The following is a 15,243-nucleotide window of genomic DNA, read 5'->3' on the forward strand; positions in this document are numbered from 1 at the left end:
CTTAGAGTTCCTTAGAGTCTGATGACATAGGAAGTGCCCTTTTTGACTTTTGCAGGCATGGGGAGCCCTGTGGAGGGCTCCTTGAACACCCTGGATGCCTCAGGACTGCAGTGCAGACTGCAGGTAAGTTAAAAAAAAAAAAACCCCTCCCATCCCCAGCAACAGCACCATCTTGGGAACTGTGTTGCTGTCTTCCCCCCTCCCCGGCACATAGTTGCAGTGCTCCCAACTCCCTTGTAGGAGTTTGGGAAGCACTGCCTTATAGTGTCTCTTGCATGGGGACTGAGAAGTTACCTTGACATTTACTTCCTGACCCCAAAGCCACTGGCCCCTTCACTTCCTGAGAAACAAGAGTCTGGACCCAATGCAGAAGCTGGGAATAGGCCTGACATCCCCCTTCCTTGTGATCGTGTAATGGCGGATTACTCCACCAATGGATGGGGGAGTGGATTACTCGCCCCTTCCTTACCTGATCCCAAAGGAGCAAGATGTGCTGGGTCATGGTCTGAGATGGTGGCCATATCCCCAGCAAATTCTGCTGGACTTCAGGGCAATATCATTCCCACTGTTGGCACGGTGGAGAATCATGGTGTACCAAATGTTCCCTGCCTGCCCTACTACTCTTGGTCTTCTGCTTGCACCCTGTTGATAGGGGAACATGCATGCAATCTTCCACAGACAACAGGCCATGCTCCAGAAGCTGCCAGCACAGCTCCTTTTGCACTGCCAAGTGAAGCAAAGATCAGGTGCTCAATGGTAGCAAAAAAAGCAAACAAAATAAATGCTTGGCCTCCTCGCTATTGCTGGGGGAGCTAGCCCATCAAAGATTTCACTCCTCCTTCCATGAAGGGCCCATAGCCATACCTATCCCATGGCTGGGAGGGGGGAGGAAAACAGAGAGCAGAAGAGAGAAGAAAGAGAAGCAGAAAAGTATTTTGCTGCAACATTTGAGTCAGGAGCACTCTAGCATGACTCTGCTTCTTGACCTCCAGCAGAGCAGTTCAGGGAGACATGCTTCCTTTCCTGCCAACTGACTCAGTCGGAGGGGCTTTCCTGAAGAGTAAAGCAGAATGTCCTCTGGGAGTCCTGGGAGAATAAATATTTTATGGCATGAGGTTCACAAGCATTTTCCCAAATGAACAGCTATCATCCCTTCACTGGCAATTTAAACTATAAAAATTAATTTCTGAAAATTTTAAGTCATTATATTGATTTACAGACATTTGAGGATGCATACAACGATGAATATGATGGATGCATTCAGATAATGCTTGCACAGATGTTATACTGCATTATATTATATATATATATATATATATAATCTCTCTCTCTCTCTCTCTCTCTCTCTCTCTCTCTCTCTCTCTCCATATCTATATCTATATTTTTTTTTACTCTAACAAGTCTACAGAACAAAACTTGAAAGTCACTTCATTCCAATTTCATAGACTGGGGAATCTAAGAATGCAAGAGTACTAGTCTATTACTTGCAGGAGTAGAAATGTAGGCTCATGTATCCAGACTGAAGTCCAACTCTAGCCCGATTTAGAGTTTTGCATGAATACTGATGTACACACCAAGTTCTTGAATGCAAGGACAATCTCATTCCCTTATGGAAGGATCTGTGATGTTCTTTTCTGGGCACAAACCTGCCATTGAGTTGAATAAGGCAGTCTATGCCAGCCAGGGTATTACATTTAGGCAATTATACAGAAGGACCCATAAGAAAAACAGCAATGACACCTAAACATCTCTAGGGCTCCACATGAGCTATGAATTAGAGAGGCTGAGCCTTACAAACTAGACTTAAGGACAGGGTCAGTCTTGTAACGTGTAATAAATAATGCTTTGGTGCATATACTGAGTGTTTTCCCAGTGACACTGATTAACCAAACACAACCAACTGCCACAAATTTGGAGGAGTTGCGGGCCAAACAATATGGGTGGGTCCAGCCATCACAGAGAACCATGGTTTAATCCTGGAACTTTCATATTCTGTCTTATTCCCAAACTGTGGATACAACAAGTCAGGATTTGCCGGGTTCAGAGGCTACAGCAATTCCAGGCATGTTCTAAACCAAGGATGACAAACGTAAGTCTGTGGGCCAGAGATAGCCCATGGAAGCTCTTTAAGTAGCCCATATACAAATCAGGCTCTCCCAGCATCACAATCAGTTGCTGAACTACAACGTGATACCTTGGCAGAAGCTGGGAAAAGCCCAATTACCATATAGGCAGTGCTGCTTCTGCGGAGGTATTATTGCTGAAAGGGCAACCCACATGATAATTAGAGCTGCCCTTTCAGTAGCACTGCTCCTGCCAAAGCACTGGGAGATAGAAGGAGGTCTCAGAAGGTGAGGAATGGTACAGGGGAAAGGGCAGGCTACCAGGGTGAAAGAGGGAGAAGGGAGATGCTGGAGGCATTAGGAAAGTCTTACCATGCAGTTCACCCTTTCAGCAGCACTGCTTCTGCCCAAGCATCATTTTGCAAGTACCTCTTAGCTGTTGAGCTGCAAAGCAATGCCGCAGTAGAAGCAGAGTTACTGAAAGGGTGGACTGCTTGATGAATGCTCGCCTATATCTTGAAAAATGATCAAGGTTTGCATATTTTCTCCTTTGTAATTCACAGTGAATGAGTTCCTAGGTGAGATCAAAGTACTTATTTGTGATCATCACCTGCTTAATGAAATCACTTCCGGCTTAATGACGACACTTCCAGCCCTCAGAAGGCATCATGAATGCTATTTGGCCCACTGTATGGAAACCAGTTTGACACCCTTGCTCTAAACCATAATAAAACACAAAAACTTTCTATACTTGTGCACACAGGGAAGAAAGAAGCATGTGAGCTCACAGCTCAGGAACCTTGCATGGAACTAAAATTAAATTGTGTAATATGTAAACCTTGACTTTGACTTCCAAGAACCTGGAGAACAAGCAGCTCACCTTTCATAAATTAAGGCAACAATCCTATGCACACTTTCCTGGGAGTAAACCCCACTGAACACATTGTGACTTACTTCTGAGTAGACACATAGGTTTGCGCTGTAAGCCACTGTCCACGCACTCTGCCAGCAACTTCTATGGTCTCAGTGTACAGCTGATTCATAGGCTAAAACTTTTGCAAATATAAGGAACTGCTAATTCAAGCAAACATGAAAATACATAGCATTGGGGTATTTTCGGTTTCTAAAAAACCCGAAAGAGCAGTCATCTAAGAAAGTTCAAGTATTCCAATTGTTTCCTAATGTTCTAAACATCAAAAATGATGTATAAATGTTAGCTGTTCATTAACGAAATGATCAATGCAGCTAAAGCGGACACAGTTATATACCATAAACCTCAGTTTAAAAAAACAAACACAGATTTAAAAATTAGCAAAGGGCAGGATGCAAAGCATTAACTCTCTTTTACATTAACCCAGGAATCTTTGCTTTTTAAAAAACACACAAATACATAGAAGAAAGCTTCCCACCCCCCAAAATTCTCAGAAACTGAAAACTCACCAACATTCATCATAACTGCTAAAGAAAAAAAAATCAAAAGTAAAATTAGCCATTATTTGTTAGCAAATATCAAAAGCAGAAAACAAAGCAAAGCAACGTTAAGTTACATATGTTAATTGTTTTAATAGTTTCCCAATACAGCATGTTCATGTCGTTATGTTCATGTAGTTAAACTTATTAGCAAAACAAAATTACAAATAATACAGAATGGTAGATGATTTGCAGCCCATTCCATAGATTTCTGGCTACGTCAGCACAATAGGCACATGGCACATTGAATGACCAGTGAAATGCAAACATAGTTCTGCAGTTAGGCAATATTTAACTTTGGTATCCAAAGATCTATGGCCAGGATCCTTAAGAATCTTTCAACTTGTTCTCCATACCTAAAGGAGTTTGGAGTTTGCATTTCGTGAACAGCAAATTTCCAAGTCACAGGACAAACTGCTTTTGAAACTGAAGAGATTTACAAAAGCAGACTGCAATACGGTGTAAGTTTGCGGGCCAAAGTGAGGGAATGATGACAACTAAAAATCCACTAGGACAATCTGAGCCACTGAGCGCATCTAAAATAGCTTTCCTGACCTGATTCCTGACCTATATAACAACTGCATAATGCCCTCCATGCAGATGAAAACCCCATGAAAACCCCAATCGTTCTGTTGCGACAGAGGGCTTCCAGCAGGTTGTGGGGGTGGGTTGAAGTTAGTATAAGGAAAGAAGCGCTGAGTGAAGAAGCTAATGCAATGGACTGCACCGCTTCCCATCCCATCCTCTCAGTTATGCAACACCAATAATGATGTCCCTGAGCTCACTGGCAGTGTTAAGTATTCCAGAGATTATTGTGATAGCTGATGAAAATAATTTTTTAAAAAATTAAAATTAAATCAGAATATACAACCAGTTTCAAATTCTGGTCCCACCTCTTCTCTTGTAGGCCTTAGGCCCAAATCCTAACCCACTTTCCAGCACTGGCAGTGCCAATGGGACATGTGCTGCATCCTGCAGTTGAGGGGCACTCATGAAGGCCTCCTCAAAGTGTTTGTTTCCTTACCTAGGAGCTGCATTGCCCTTATGTCAGTGCTGAAAGAGGGTTAGGATTGCGCTTTTAGGGTGCAATCCAAACTGCGCCCTATGCCAGCCCAAGTCCAGTGGGCCGGCTTAGGAGGGTTGCAAACATGCCATAAAGCACATTTCCGCCTCCTTGAGGGGAAGCCAGGTCGGTGCTCTGAGAAGCTCTGGCCTACGGAGGCTGACATAAGCCTCCGCGCTGGCTTCCCCTTAGCCGCTAGTGTCGGCCTGCCTGCGCCGACACAAGCAGAAAAGGTAGGTGTGGGGGGGGGGAGGCAGGATTGGGTGCAGATTCAGAGCTCCTTAGGTTTGGATTCACAATCCAAATGAATCTGAACCAGGCCATTCCAAGAATTGATAAATACTTTCTATTTTAATTCTCACCACTCCCTGTTAACGCAAATTTGTGCTTGTACAGTGCAAGGAGAGTCTCTCAAACTGTCTTGTCCCCTGGAGATTCTCTTTACAATACCCAAGCACAACTTCATGCTTTGCATGAACTGGCCATGATTAGAACTGAAACAGAATGTATGGTCAATGCACTCATAATTTTGTGACAGCATAGTTAAGAGACACTGCTATTGCCACTTCTAAATCAACATTCAGGTAGCAGGGGATAAGCAAGGACAATAAATACTTCAGGAGCAGAAGGTGAACCAGAATCAGAAGATGAACCTGGACAGAAGGTGAACCTTGAAACACCTGAGTTCAAGTTTCACCTCACATATGGCCTTGGGTAGGTTATGCTCCTTGGGCTCAGTGCCCACAAGTATAAATGGGAAGGTAAAGTTGGTGTTCTTAAAGATAGAGAAATACCACTCAAGAGCAGGTGAAGACTAAACTCTCTTCCGAATACACCCTTTGCACAAGCAATTTACACTGGAACTGAAGTTGGCAGACCTGCATTGTGTTGTGTAGCTGTGTTATACATTGTTTGCTATAAATGATACAAGTATTTAATATGTCTGCCAAGTTAAACTCAATCAGGGAAGGGAGCCTTCAACCTAGGTCTGCTAAAGACAGTGGAAATAATGATTGCTGTAAAATTGTCCAACCTGACCAATATAAATGTATTTCTTTATCGTAACAATTGTGAGCTTATGCTATGGTTTCTTTTTTAACACATCTTATTCATTCATTACATAGTGAAATCTATGTTTTTGGTGACTTCTGTATTTGTTCCCTGTGGTGTACATGTTATTAATATTGCTACGTAAACTGATTTGTGAAGTTTTTGGTTGAAAAGTGGTATATAATTAAATATTATATTATATATTAATATAATATTATATTATGAATAACATTAAATATTTATATAACTATTAATAATAACTGAAACATACAGAAACATTAACAAAATAGGTCTTTTTATTGTATTTCTTGGACCACCTTCTGCTGGAGAAAGAAGACGTATGCTTTTGAACTCTGACAGTGAAAGCAAAGTGCCTAAAAGAAGAGAGAGGATGTTTAACATATCTACCTATATTTATCTAGATCTTTCCCACAGATATTTTCCCAAGAAAAAACATCTGTTTTTGTTAATAGTAACAAGGCTCTGGTGACAAGAGAGGATGGATCCAACCACTGCAAACACAAGAAAACGAAACATTCATGAAATAATTATAAAGGAGCTGAGGATTCTTAATTGTTTTGCCTGTTTGGAGATTTTTTTAAGGAATGGTGATAATCAACAATTTTGGACATCATCTGGACCATGACATTTCCACTCCCTACTCATATGTACTACCTCTTACAATTCAAAGCCCAACAGAAACCCTGAGTTCTGTGACAGTACAGCACAGATTTAGTCAGGCCCAGGAAGCCAGACCTTGTTAGGAGTCCATTATCAGAACATGGCTCAGGAGAAGGCTGTATGGAAAAAAAGTCATATGTGGACTCATACGAGACACATGCTTTTTTAAAAAGCTTACTCCACAGAAGGTGGCTGTCAGGAGAAGCTACAAATGTTTGCTTGGGGGATACAAGAGATCTTTCTGGGGTACTGATTTACTGTCCAAGTGTTTAAAGTGGAAAGCAGTGTTTTTTAAGGTCACTCACCCCAGCTACTCAGCTGGTGCAGATACCTGGTTGATCATGGTTGCTAGCACCACAAGGAGGCCTGATATGGTTTTACTGTTTCCATGCTACTTGACACTTCTCAACCAATGGCATTTTAGGTGGAGGGGGGACACTAAATTGTGCAGGCTCCCAAACACGGGTGTAAAGTGGCCCCTACCCTACAGAGCCGCTCACAGTTGCTAAAGTTTTGATTTTGCAGCCATGACTAACTCTGAAGGCAAGGGGGAGGGGTTGCTTTACACCAGCACTCAGAAGCCTGTACAACTTAGGGTGCAATCTTAACTCCTTATGTCAGTGCTTTCTAGCACTAGCATAGCGGTGCCAATGGGACATGTGCTGCAACCTGCAGTTGGGTGTCACTCACGGAGACCTCCTTAAAGTAAGGAAATGTTTGTTCCCTTACCTTAGAGATGCACTGCCCTTATGTCAGTACTGGAAAGCACTGACATAAGGGGTTCGGATTGTGCCCTTAGTGTTTTTCCACCCACCAGGAACGACAGTGTTCTCAACCCTTTAGTAACCTCTGTGTAGGCATGTCCTTAACACTTTCCCAAGACCTGCCTTTTCAGACAGACAGACATTTATTTTGCAACACAGCATATATACGAGCCAGCAATAATGCAGCCAGCAAGTGCAAAATGGAGGCTAATCAGATGCATGGGAGCCAGTTTGCACATTATTCCACCTGGGAATCCTGCATCTCTACACAGATCACAGAGACATATTTGAACATTATGTTTGACGTACCAAACAATATAAGTTCAACCAGTACAGAAGTATAAAGCACTCCCATGCCACTATGTAATATGCAAAGTAGCTCTAAGAAAAGCTCAGATCATTTGTTTCCCGTTCTGCCAAACAGCCTCTCCTGTGCTGTTCCGTCAAGCAAAAAAAAGTAACCAAGCATCTGCTATCTAATAAGTAAATATACTAGAATACCAGAAAGGGTCAATCAGAATTTACTATCAGAAACATAATATCAAACACTCAGTTGGTTCTACATGTTTTTATATTTTTTTTAAACAAAAATAGCCATGGGGAGGAGCCAAATCAGGATCATGATACAGAGAGGGGGCCATTTAATCCTTCCCCAGCGCATCACAGTCTCAATGAAAACCTCATCTCATGTTGTTATTAGCTCCAGGAGGGAAACTTCCATCGGTTCCCTACAGGAGCCAACAGTCACTTTGGGGTGTGGGATTTGTCAGGACTGTTGCACAAGTTAGGGTCCCGTTAGGGAGAAGGGCGGGATAAAAATAAAGTTTTATTATTTATTATTATTAAGGAGAATAGGTCATATATCCCCTCTCCATGGTCCTGCTCCAGACTGGAGCACCTGGCAAAACCAAAAAAAGCCAAACCAAATATTCTGACCCAAACAAACAACATTTTAACACAACATTTAGTTTGGCCCTGATTTTTGCTCTTAAAAAGCATGGATTGACAATTTTTTTTGGCAAGGAACTCTAAAACCATATCTAAAAAAAAATAAAAAACAGGATTTGCACTATTACGGCACTATGTTTTCAAGCATCGTTAATGGCAGCTTTTAGAAAATTACAGAGACCAAAGCTAGGAAAATTAGTTTAGCCATGTTCCCTTCCGACTTCAGAAAGGAAACTGCATTCAAGACAGTCATTAAATATATTTCTAAATCTCAGATTACAATATTAGGAGCTAGTTTCAAAACCAATTTCCTAGAACATATAAAGATAAGTTTACCTAAATGCACTAGGGAAAAACGAAAAGGAAAAATGACATTATCAAATACATAATATAGTTTCTAAAATTGGAACATGATTATGGATGGATAGTTCTTATATATACTCTTAATATCTATTAGGAGATAGAAGGAATGTTGGTGTCATCAGAATTCAAGTAGTGGGACATCCTGAAAGCCAACAACAAACAGGAGCATCTTCAGATGCTCTTCTTGCCTTCCTAATATCAGTATTTTTTTTTGCCTTGCCATTTTAAGCCACATTAAAATCAAATGCAGGTGTATCACCACAACATTCAAAACTGCCAGGGACTGGAGCAAAGAGGGGCTCAAGAAGAGCTGCCTCTGGATTTTAGAGCCTCTTCCATCAAGCTTCTGTAGCTAAGATCCTAAACAGCCTACATTCAACCTGGGCATTCCAATCTTAACTGCAACTAATGATTCAATATAAAATAGCTTATTAAGCATTCACTAGCTATGAAAGAATCTACTAAAAGAATAAAAATGGCTAATAAAAAACAGAAGTAAAAAACCTTCTTTCCTGCTCTTTGAATAAAGTGCTTCTATTCTTCTTACTTTTGGGGGAAAGCGTCCTATGTGAAGAGGCAACAAAAAACATGGAATGAGTTTTTTTATTTATTTTGTACATAATTAGGACCCTACGAAAGGCATAAAGCAGAGCTGACAATTATCATTCTACTTACTGTTTCTTTGCATCTTCAAATTTCTGCAGCTTTTTCCGCAGACCTCCAGATTTAAAGCCTTGACAATGAGCTGCTGGTGCTCCTATAGTTACAATATCATAATTCTGATCTAAACAGACCAAAAGCAGGGGAAAAAGAAAAGGGAAACAGGTTTAAAGAAAAGGCCTATTATTTCAACTTGCAATGCAAGTCTAGGAATTCAGGTTTCAAAAATGTCATTTCTCATTATGCCAAATACTCTATTAATCTTACAATAGGTTTACAAATGCCATCTGCTGTGTTAAGTACCCTCTAAGTTCAGCTATGAGCTACAAAGCATTCAGTTCTGAAAGCCATGATCCCCTATCCACAGACAAGCAAGTCTGTGTAAGAATTATGTCAGGATCTGACAAGACATTTTTTTAATGTAATCTCACTGCATTTAACCATGTATGCAATTTCATGTCATAGTCCCGGCATGCAAGGCCACTGACAATGCTTTGTTGTATGGAGGAGGGGCAGTGTTTGGTGTAACAGAGCATGTGAAGCCTCCTCTCCACTGAAGCCTTTGAAACTTCTTGATCAAGGCGTTTACCTTGAGTTGCTGATTGACTAGGGCAGTGCCATCATGTTTGAATCCTGAGACAGAACTCTGGATTTCCTCATTTTCACATTACTGGTACAGGCATGGAGAATGATGACATGACCAGTGATAACAGGTCATTATCAGCAGATGTCAAGAATGTGCAAGTAAGGAAGCCAAAAGTTCTTCCCTGTAATACAAAGCTTAAGTAATATGTTGGCATTACATAAGTAAATCAGCAACTATGAACAGGTGCCATAAACAAGAAATTCCCAGGGAACAAGGGTTAACTGATCCTTGAGTACAAGGAATGCTACACACGCACATGCCTTTGTGCACATGGAGTAGGCTCTTCCTCTGCAGGGAAAGGAGAGCTCACTGAGATTCGAATGGCAGAATACTTAGTTCAATTATGTGATAAAAGGAAACCCCAAAGGACCTGCCAAGTAGAATATGGCCCAGGGGGTGATAAACTTGCATGCAAAGAGCAATAACTACATTATTTATTTATTGCTATGGGTGAAATAAATGAAATGGGCATTCCATTTTGCTCCATAGAAAAGGAAGAATTATGATTGTTTTATAGGAGTTCCTTTATAGATGACTCCTTAAAAGTCTATGAATATGAGATAGCTATAGAAAGTTTTACCTAGGAAGATAACAAGCACTATGCAGATAAGCGGTTTCAAGTTTTTCTGCAAGCACAACCTCCCTCCCAGTCACCATTCCTTGAGTTCAAGAGTCTTCACAAGCCCCCACCATGAAGTCACAGAGGGTGGCCTCCCTAATTGGCAAATACCTGCTTGAACCCCTGAATGGTTTCATGAGGTTCCCTACCCAGCCTATCCTCACAACCTTTTTCTATACTTCAGCCCTTCTTTTTCAAATTCCCCAGGAGAATCAAGAACCCCACTGTGGAAAATCCTAGCAAAGTTTTACTTCCAAGTTGCATGAGTAAAATGATCACTTGAAAACAAAGTCTGGAAACTGAATCCAAGAATTTTTTTTCTTTAAAAATACACAAACTAGGACTAATTATTTGAATATTCTACACCAATGCATGAATAAGCCAAATACCTGATCCTGCATCGTCCTGGACTCTCATCCGCTGTATGTGTAAATTTGTGGGCACAAATTCTAGTTTTTTATCAGCTTTCAAGCTACTTGCTTTAAATGATGGACCTGAGGAAAGATTTGAAAAGGTTCTGCATGATCACAAAAATGCAACTAGTGAGGAGAAATGACAAACAGCACAAAACCCAGAACAGCAGCTAAACTTCCTGAAGGGCTCCTTCGAAAACAGATAAGCACTTTAGCCCCATCCCCCAGCCTGTTTGCAAGTCCTGTTGCCACAGATGCACTTGCTCCACACTCTTCTTTGTCTCCAGTGGCCCTCAAAAAACCAGACTGGGCTCAGGAGCTTCCAATTGGTCACCTCTAATGCAAGGTCTCAAAAGGTATACAAATGTTAATAATCTTTCTATGACAGCTAACTGTAATTTATCCTCTGAAACTTTCTAAGCTTGAACTGCATTGGGGACTGTTTGCTTATGACTGTTTTCAGATTAAGGCATCTGTATGCAAGGCTTTCCACGATAGTATTTCTTTAAAGAAAAAAAAAATTCCCTTAGAGAAAGTTTCTTATAAACTATAACATGCAATTTGATAGGACAGAAAACAGAACTTAGTACCTTTGTACTGATGCAGATTTGTGAGGTTTTCCTGATAGGTCAGAATAATCGTTTGGTACTGAGTAACAATTTGTCGACGAAGGCTTTCCCAACAAGGGGACAGCTCTCCCAGCTCTTCAAGTTCACAAACCCTACCAAAACACCCAAAGACAGTGACATGCTCTTAGTTTTGTTGCATTCTTGCTCAACAGCATAACTTTTCGACCAATTTGTGTGTTTGTGTGTGCAAACACACACACACAAAAATTGGTTGAAAAGACACATAATCCCCATTGCATCAATATTATTTGAGGTCATATATCATTCTCTTATCATATGAGAGTTCACCAATTAACAGATGAATTCCAGAAAGGCCACAACCAACACCCACAATCATAATTGGACTATTAAAACATCCCACCTTCTAGCCAGGGAATAGAACTGCCACCTTTCTATGGCAAGGCTCCTATGTCTTTAATAGCTGTGTGACAGACAAACTTCAACAGGTACAGTTTCCCCAAAACCAAATATAGTAATGGGAAAAGCCATATCTGCCTAATTTTCATGGTGGATTCCCCCCCTCATATTTGTGAAATTGTGCAGCTCTCCTCCCTTTGCAAACAATTAAAGATCAATTGGAATTTTCCAGACAGCAGCTGCTGGGCACAAAGGAACTGAGCGTAATGGCCACGTAACTCTAACCTTTTGCTTTCAGTTGAAAATTTCACTTGAAAGGAATTATGAGTAACTAGATAGTATGGAAATATTTTGCTCTATGAGTGCAGCAGCACTCTTGCAGAAATGTGTTTTGAACTTTATGGGGAAAAGATGTGGTCTGGAGTAAAAAAATGGCCAGGAAAAGGACTGAGCACTCCATCTACCCCTTCCCCACTTATTTGCTCTAAATCACCCTCTCTAAAAACACAACTGCTTTCTGAGGAAGGGCCATGCTGGATCTCAGGCTCCAGGCCCATCCTGTGCCACACAGTAATTCCAGAATGACCACAGGCAGGAGCCGGGCACAATCCTCTTCCATCATTGCTCTTCCGCAACTGGTATGTATTGTCAACATGCTAGGGTACAGTCACAAGAGCACTAAACTCATTGCTACAAAAGGCAAGTGCAACAGCTGCTGCTCACTTCTTAATATCAGACCCAAGTACAAGTCCATGCTAATTAATCTGATGCTTCAGGCCATCTCATACATGACTTTATGTAAGATAAACGTACTCATGATCTTGCATCTGGGCAGTACAAGGCCCAAATCTGAAAATCCAATGCCTTACTCACAACCATATTCTTCCTTGTTTAAAAACAGGGGCTGTTTATTTTCTGTGTTTCTGTGATTACCATATCCTTTTTGTCAGAATGTGTTCTGTTTGATTATAAAAGCTCTCTAGTGAATGCATCACTCTGATCCCAAGCTCTCTGCTTAGTAGTGTATACATCACTCAGGACCAGCCCAGGGTTTCAGGGAACGTTGGCCTAATGCCCTCCATGGGCCTCTTCCTACCTTAGTGAACCCCAAGGAAGCAGCTCAACACTACCAAGACTATGGGTACCAGAGTTGCCAACTCTGCCTGAAGCTATTTCTGGGGATTTGATTTTCCAGCATGGCATAATGTAATTAAAACTGGGAGGCCCTGTTAAAATTTTCAGGATTGTTTCAGCAGCCATCTGGAGACCGCAGGCCAATCCTGGCTATTTGGCAACTCTGATGGGCACAGAGGTTGTCAGGGATCAACAATGAGTCCTTCCAAGTGCCCTTGACAGCTGCCAAGCAATGCCAGCTCCTGACACCAATCCTGCCACAAACCAGAAAATACACATACAGGATCAAATGCAAGAACTGTTGCATTCATGTGGTACCACAATGTGTTGAATTGCACTGACATCACTAACCAACATAGAACACTCAACAAGACAGGAGTAGCGGATAACATTTTGCTTGCTCCTGCAGTATGTGTGCAAAAGTAGAGCAGGGAATAAAATTATTGTACAGGCAAGTTGAAGTTGTCAGGTGCAGTGTAGCAGCACTGTGCAACGCCATTATGGCCAGGAATATGAACAGGATCATCATGGCACATTAAGACCAAAGTTATTGGTATGCCTCCAAAAGGCACTTCTGGCCATCACAGAATCAGTTATGCTAGTACAATTATCACACACTCCTGATATTCTGCAGCACTACTTATAATAGGATAAAATCAAATGTGCAGCATAGCCTGACACCATAACCCTGTCTTGTAAAGAATTCCAAAGTAGCCATGTCTGCTCAAGCCACTTTTGGTGGCACTACAAAAGGCAACAATCTGAAGAATTCAATTGAAAGCAAGTTCCAGTGTAATCAAGTGACTGATCTGAAAGCAGTCTGCTTACAAATCAGTTGGAGGAGCTGGGAAAGGGGTAAGGAAGACTAAATCCTAGGCCGCTGGTGGCAGTCTGCCCGCAACTGTTCAAAAGAGGACACATTCTTTGTGAGGTGAAAAAGTGCGAGTGACTGGCTCATTGTCAAGATTTGGAAGGGATCACTTCTCACTTGCGTCATTCCATCAAATTAGAACTACCTTCTCTTCTTCCAAAATACTGAGTCATTTTTTCCCCTCTCCAAGTCCAATTTTCTTTCATTCCTCTTTTGGTTTTGATGCATATAAACTCTGAAAATCCTTTTGCGCACAAAAATAGCCAGATACATTTCCATTATCTTACTAGTGTCTCTAATCATAAGGTCCAAGCATTGCTACATTACTAATGTACAAGCCATAAGAGTCAAAACTGCTAATAATTACCAGTATCCCAAACAACTTTTGTTAGTGACTTTACTATGGTTGTTGCCAATTTTACCTTGGCACCTCCTCATTCAAGCAAAATCTAACTTACAACTTCCTGATCCAGTCAAATCCACCCAGAAAGGGGCCATGTACCCCACAGAGCTCCAGCATTCTGACAAATCTACTAATCACTGAAGCATCAAATCAATGAATCAACTGGTTCCCAGATGACACATGCAGAAATCAGTTTCAAATTATTATGCCCATGTTCATAATATTTTGTCCAGTTGAATTTATTTTTCCAATTGGATTGCTAGGAACTTCAAAAAAGTGAAAAAGTTCAATAGCTAGCTACTTTTTCTTATTAAATATTTACCCCCAAGTCTTATGTTGCTTTTTATAAAATTGCATATTAGCAGCTGAATAATGTAATAGCCACAGTAGCACTTCTCTTGGTTTAATCATCTCACTCTGACCTCTCTATTATGAGACTTTAATTACCTGATTCTGTTTATGTTTAGCTAAAGCAGTGGTAAAAATAATGAACCAAATTCATCAGATGGTGTAAACTGATGATTATTTGTACAGCAGTTTGAAAGCTGAACATGCCATGAACTCATATAATTGTAGGAGACATGTCTGCCTTGGGCCTTGTACTATTCAACATTATATCCTGGGTGAGGAGGAAGAGGGAATGTTTATCAAATTTGCAGATGAAACAAATTTGCAGGCAGGAAATAGCTAACATCTTGGAAGACAGAAACAATATTCAAAATTATTTTCACAAGCTCAATTACTGGGCCCACATCAACAAGGTGAAGTTCATTGGACAGAAATGTAAAGCCCAGAACAAAAGAAAAAAAAATGAAATACAGGATGGAGGAAATCTGGCTTGGTAGCAGCATGTGTAAAAATGATCTAGGTGTCTTATTGGACCACAAGCCGAATATGAGCCAGCAGTGTAATGCGGCTGCAAAAAAAAAATAAATGCACTGCTCGGCTGCGTTAGCAGAGCCATCAAGTCCAAGTGACAAGAAGTAACTGTTCTACTCTATTTTGCACTAGTTAGACCTCACTTGGAATACTGTGTTCAGTGTTCAGCTCCACATTTTAAGAAAGACATTGATAAGCTGGGTTCAGAGAAGGACAACTAAGGATGCAAT

The 15,243-nt window shown here is 41.0% G+C and overlaps 1 protein-coding gene across 5 annotated transcripts in view; it reads right to left on the reverse strand.

Annotated features, from left to right (window-relative positions):
• INPP4A (inositol polyphosphate-4-phosphatase type I A) overlaps window positions 1–15,243 on the reverse strand; it is a 131,626-nt gene that overhangs the window by 37,537 nt on the left and 78,846 nt on the right. For 3 of the 5 annotated variants that reach the window (XM_066619325.1, XM_066619322.1, XM_066619323.1), the window contains exons 11-14: window positions 11,331–11,461; window positions 10,717–10,821; window positions 9,078–9,186; window positions 3,504–3,521 (exon numbers count right to left, since the gene is read on the reverse strand). In XM_066619325.1, the coding sequence (XP_066475422.1) occupies window positions 3,504–3,521; window positions 9,078–9,186; window positions 10,717–10,821; window positions 11,331–11,461 (363 nt within the window). The remainder of the gene's footprint in view (window positions 1–3,503; window positions 3,522–9,077; window positions 9,187–10,716; window positions 10,822–11,330; window positions 11,462–15,243) is intronic. The other 2 variants (XM_066619326.1, XM_066619324.1) reach the window with 1 other exon arrangement.

Source organism: Tiliqua scincoides, chromosome 3 (assembly GCF_035046505.1).
Source record: "Tiliqua scincoides isolate rTilSci1 chromosome 3, rTilSci1.hap2, whole genome shotgun sequence".
In the NCBI taxonomy this organism is placed as follows: domain Eukaryota; kingdom Metazoa; phylum Chordata; class Lepidosauria; order Squamata; family Scincidae; genus Tiliqua; species Tiliqua scincoides.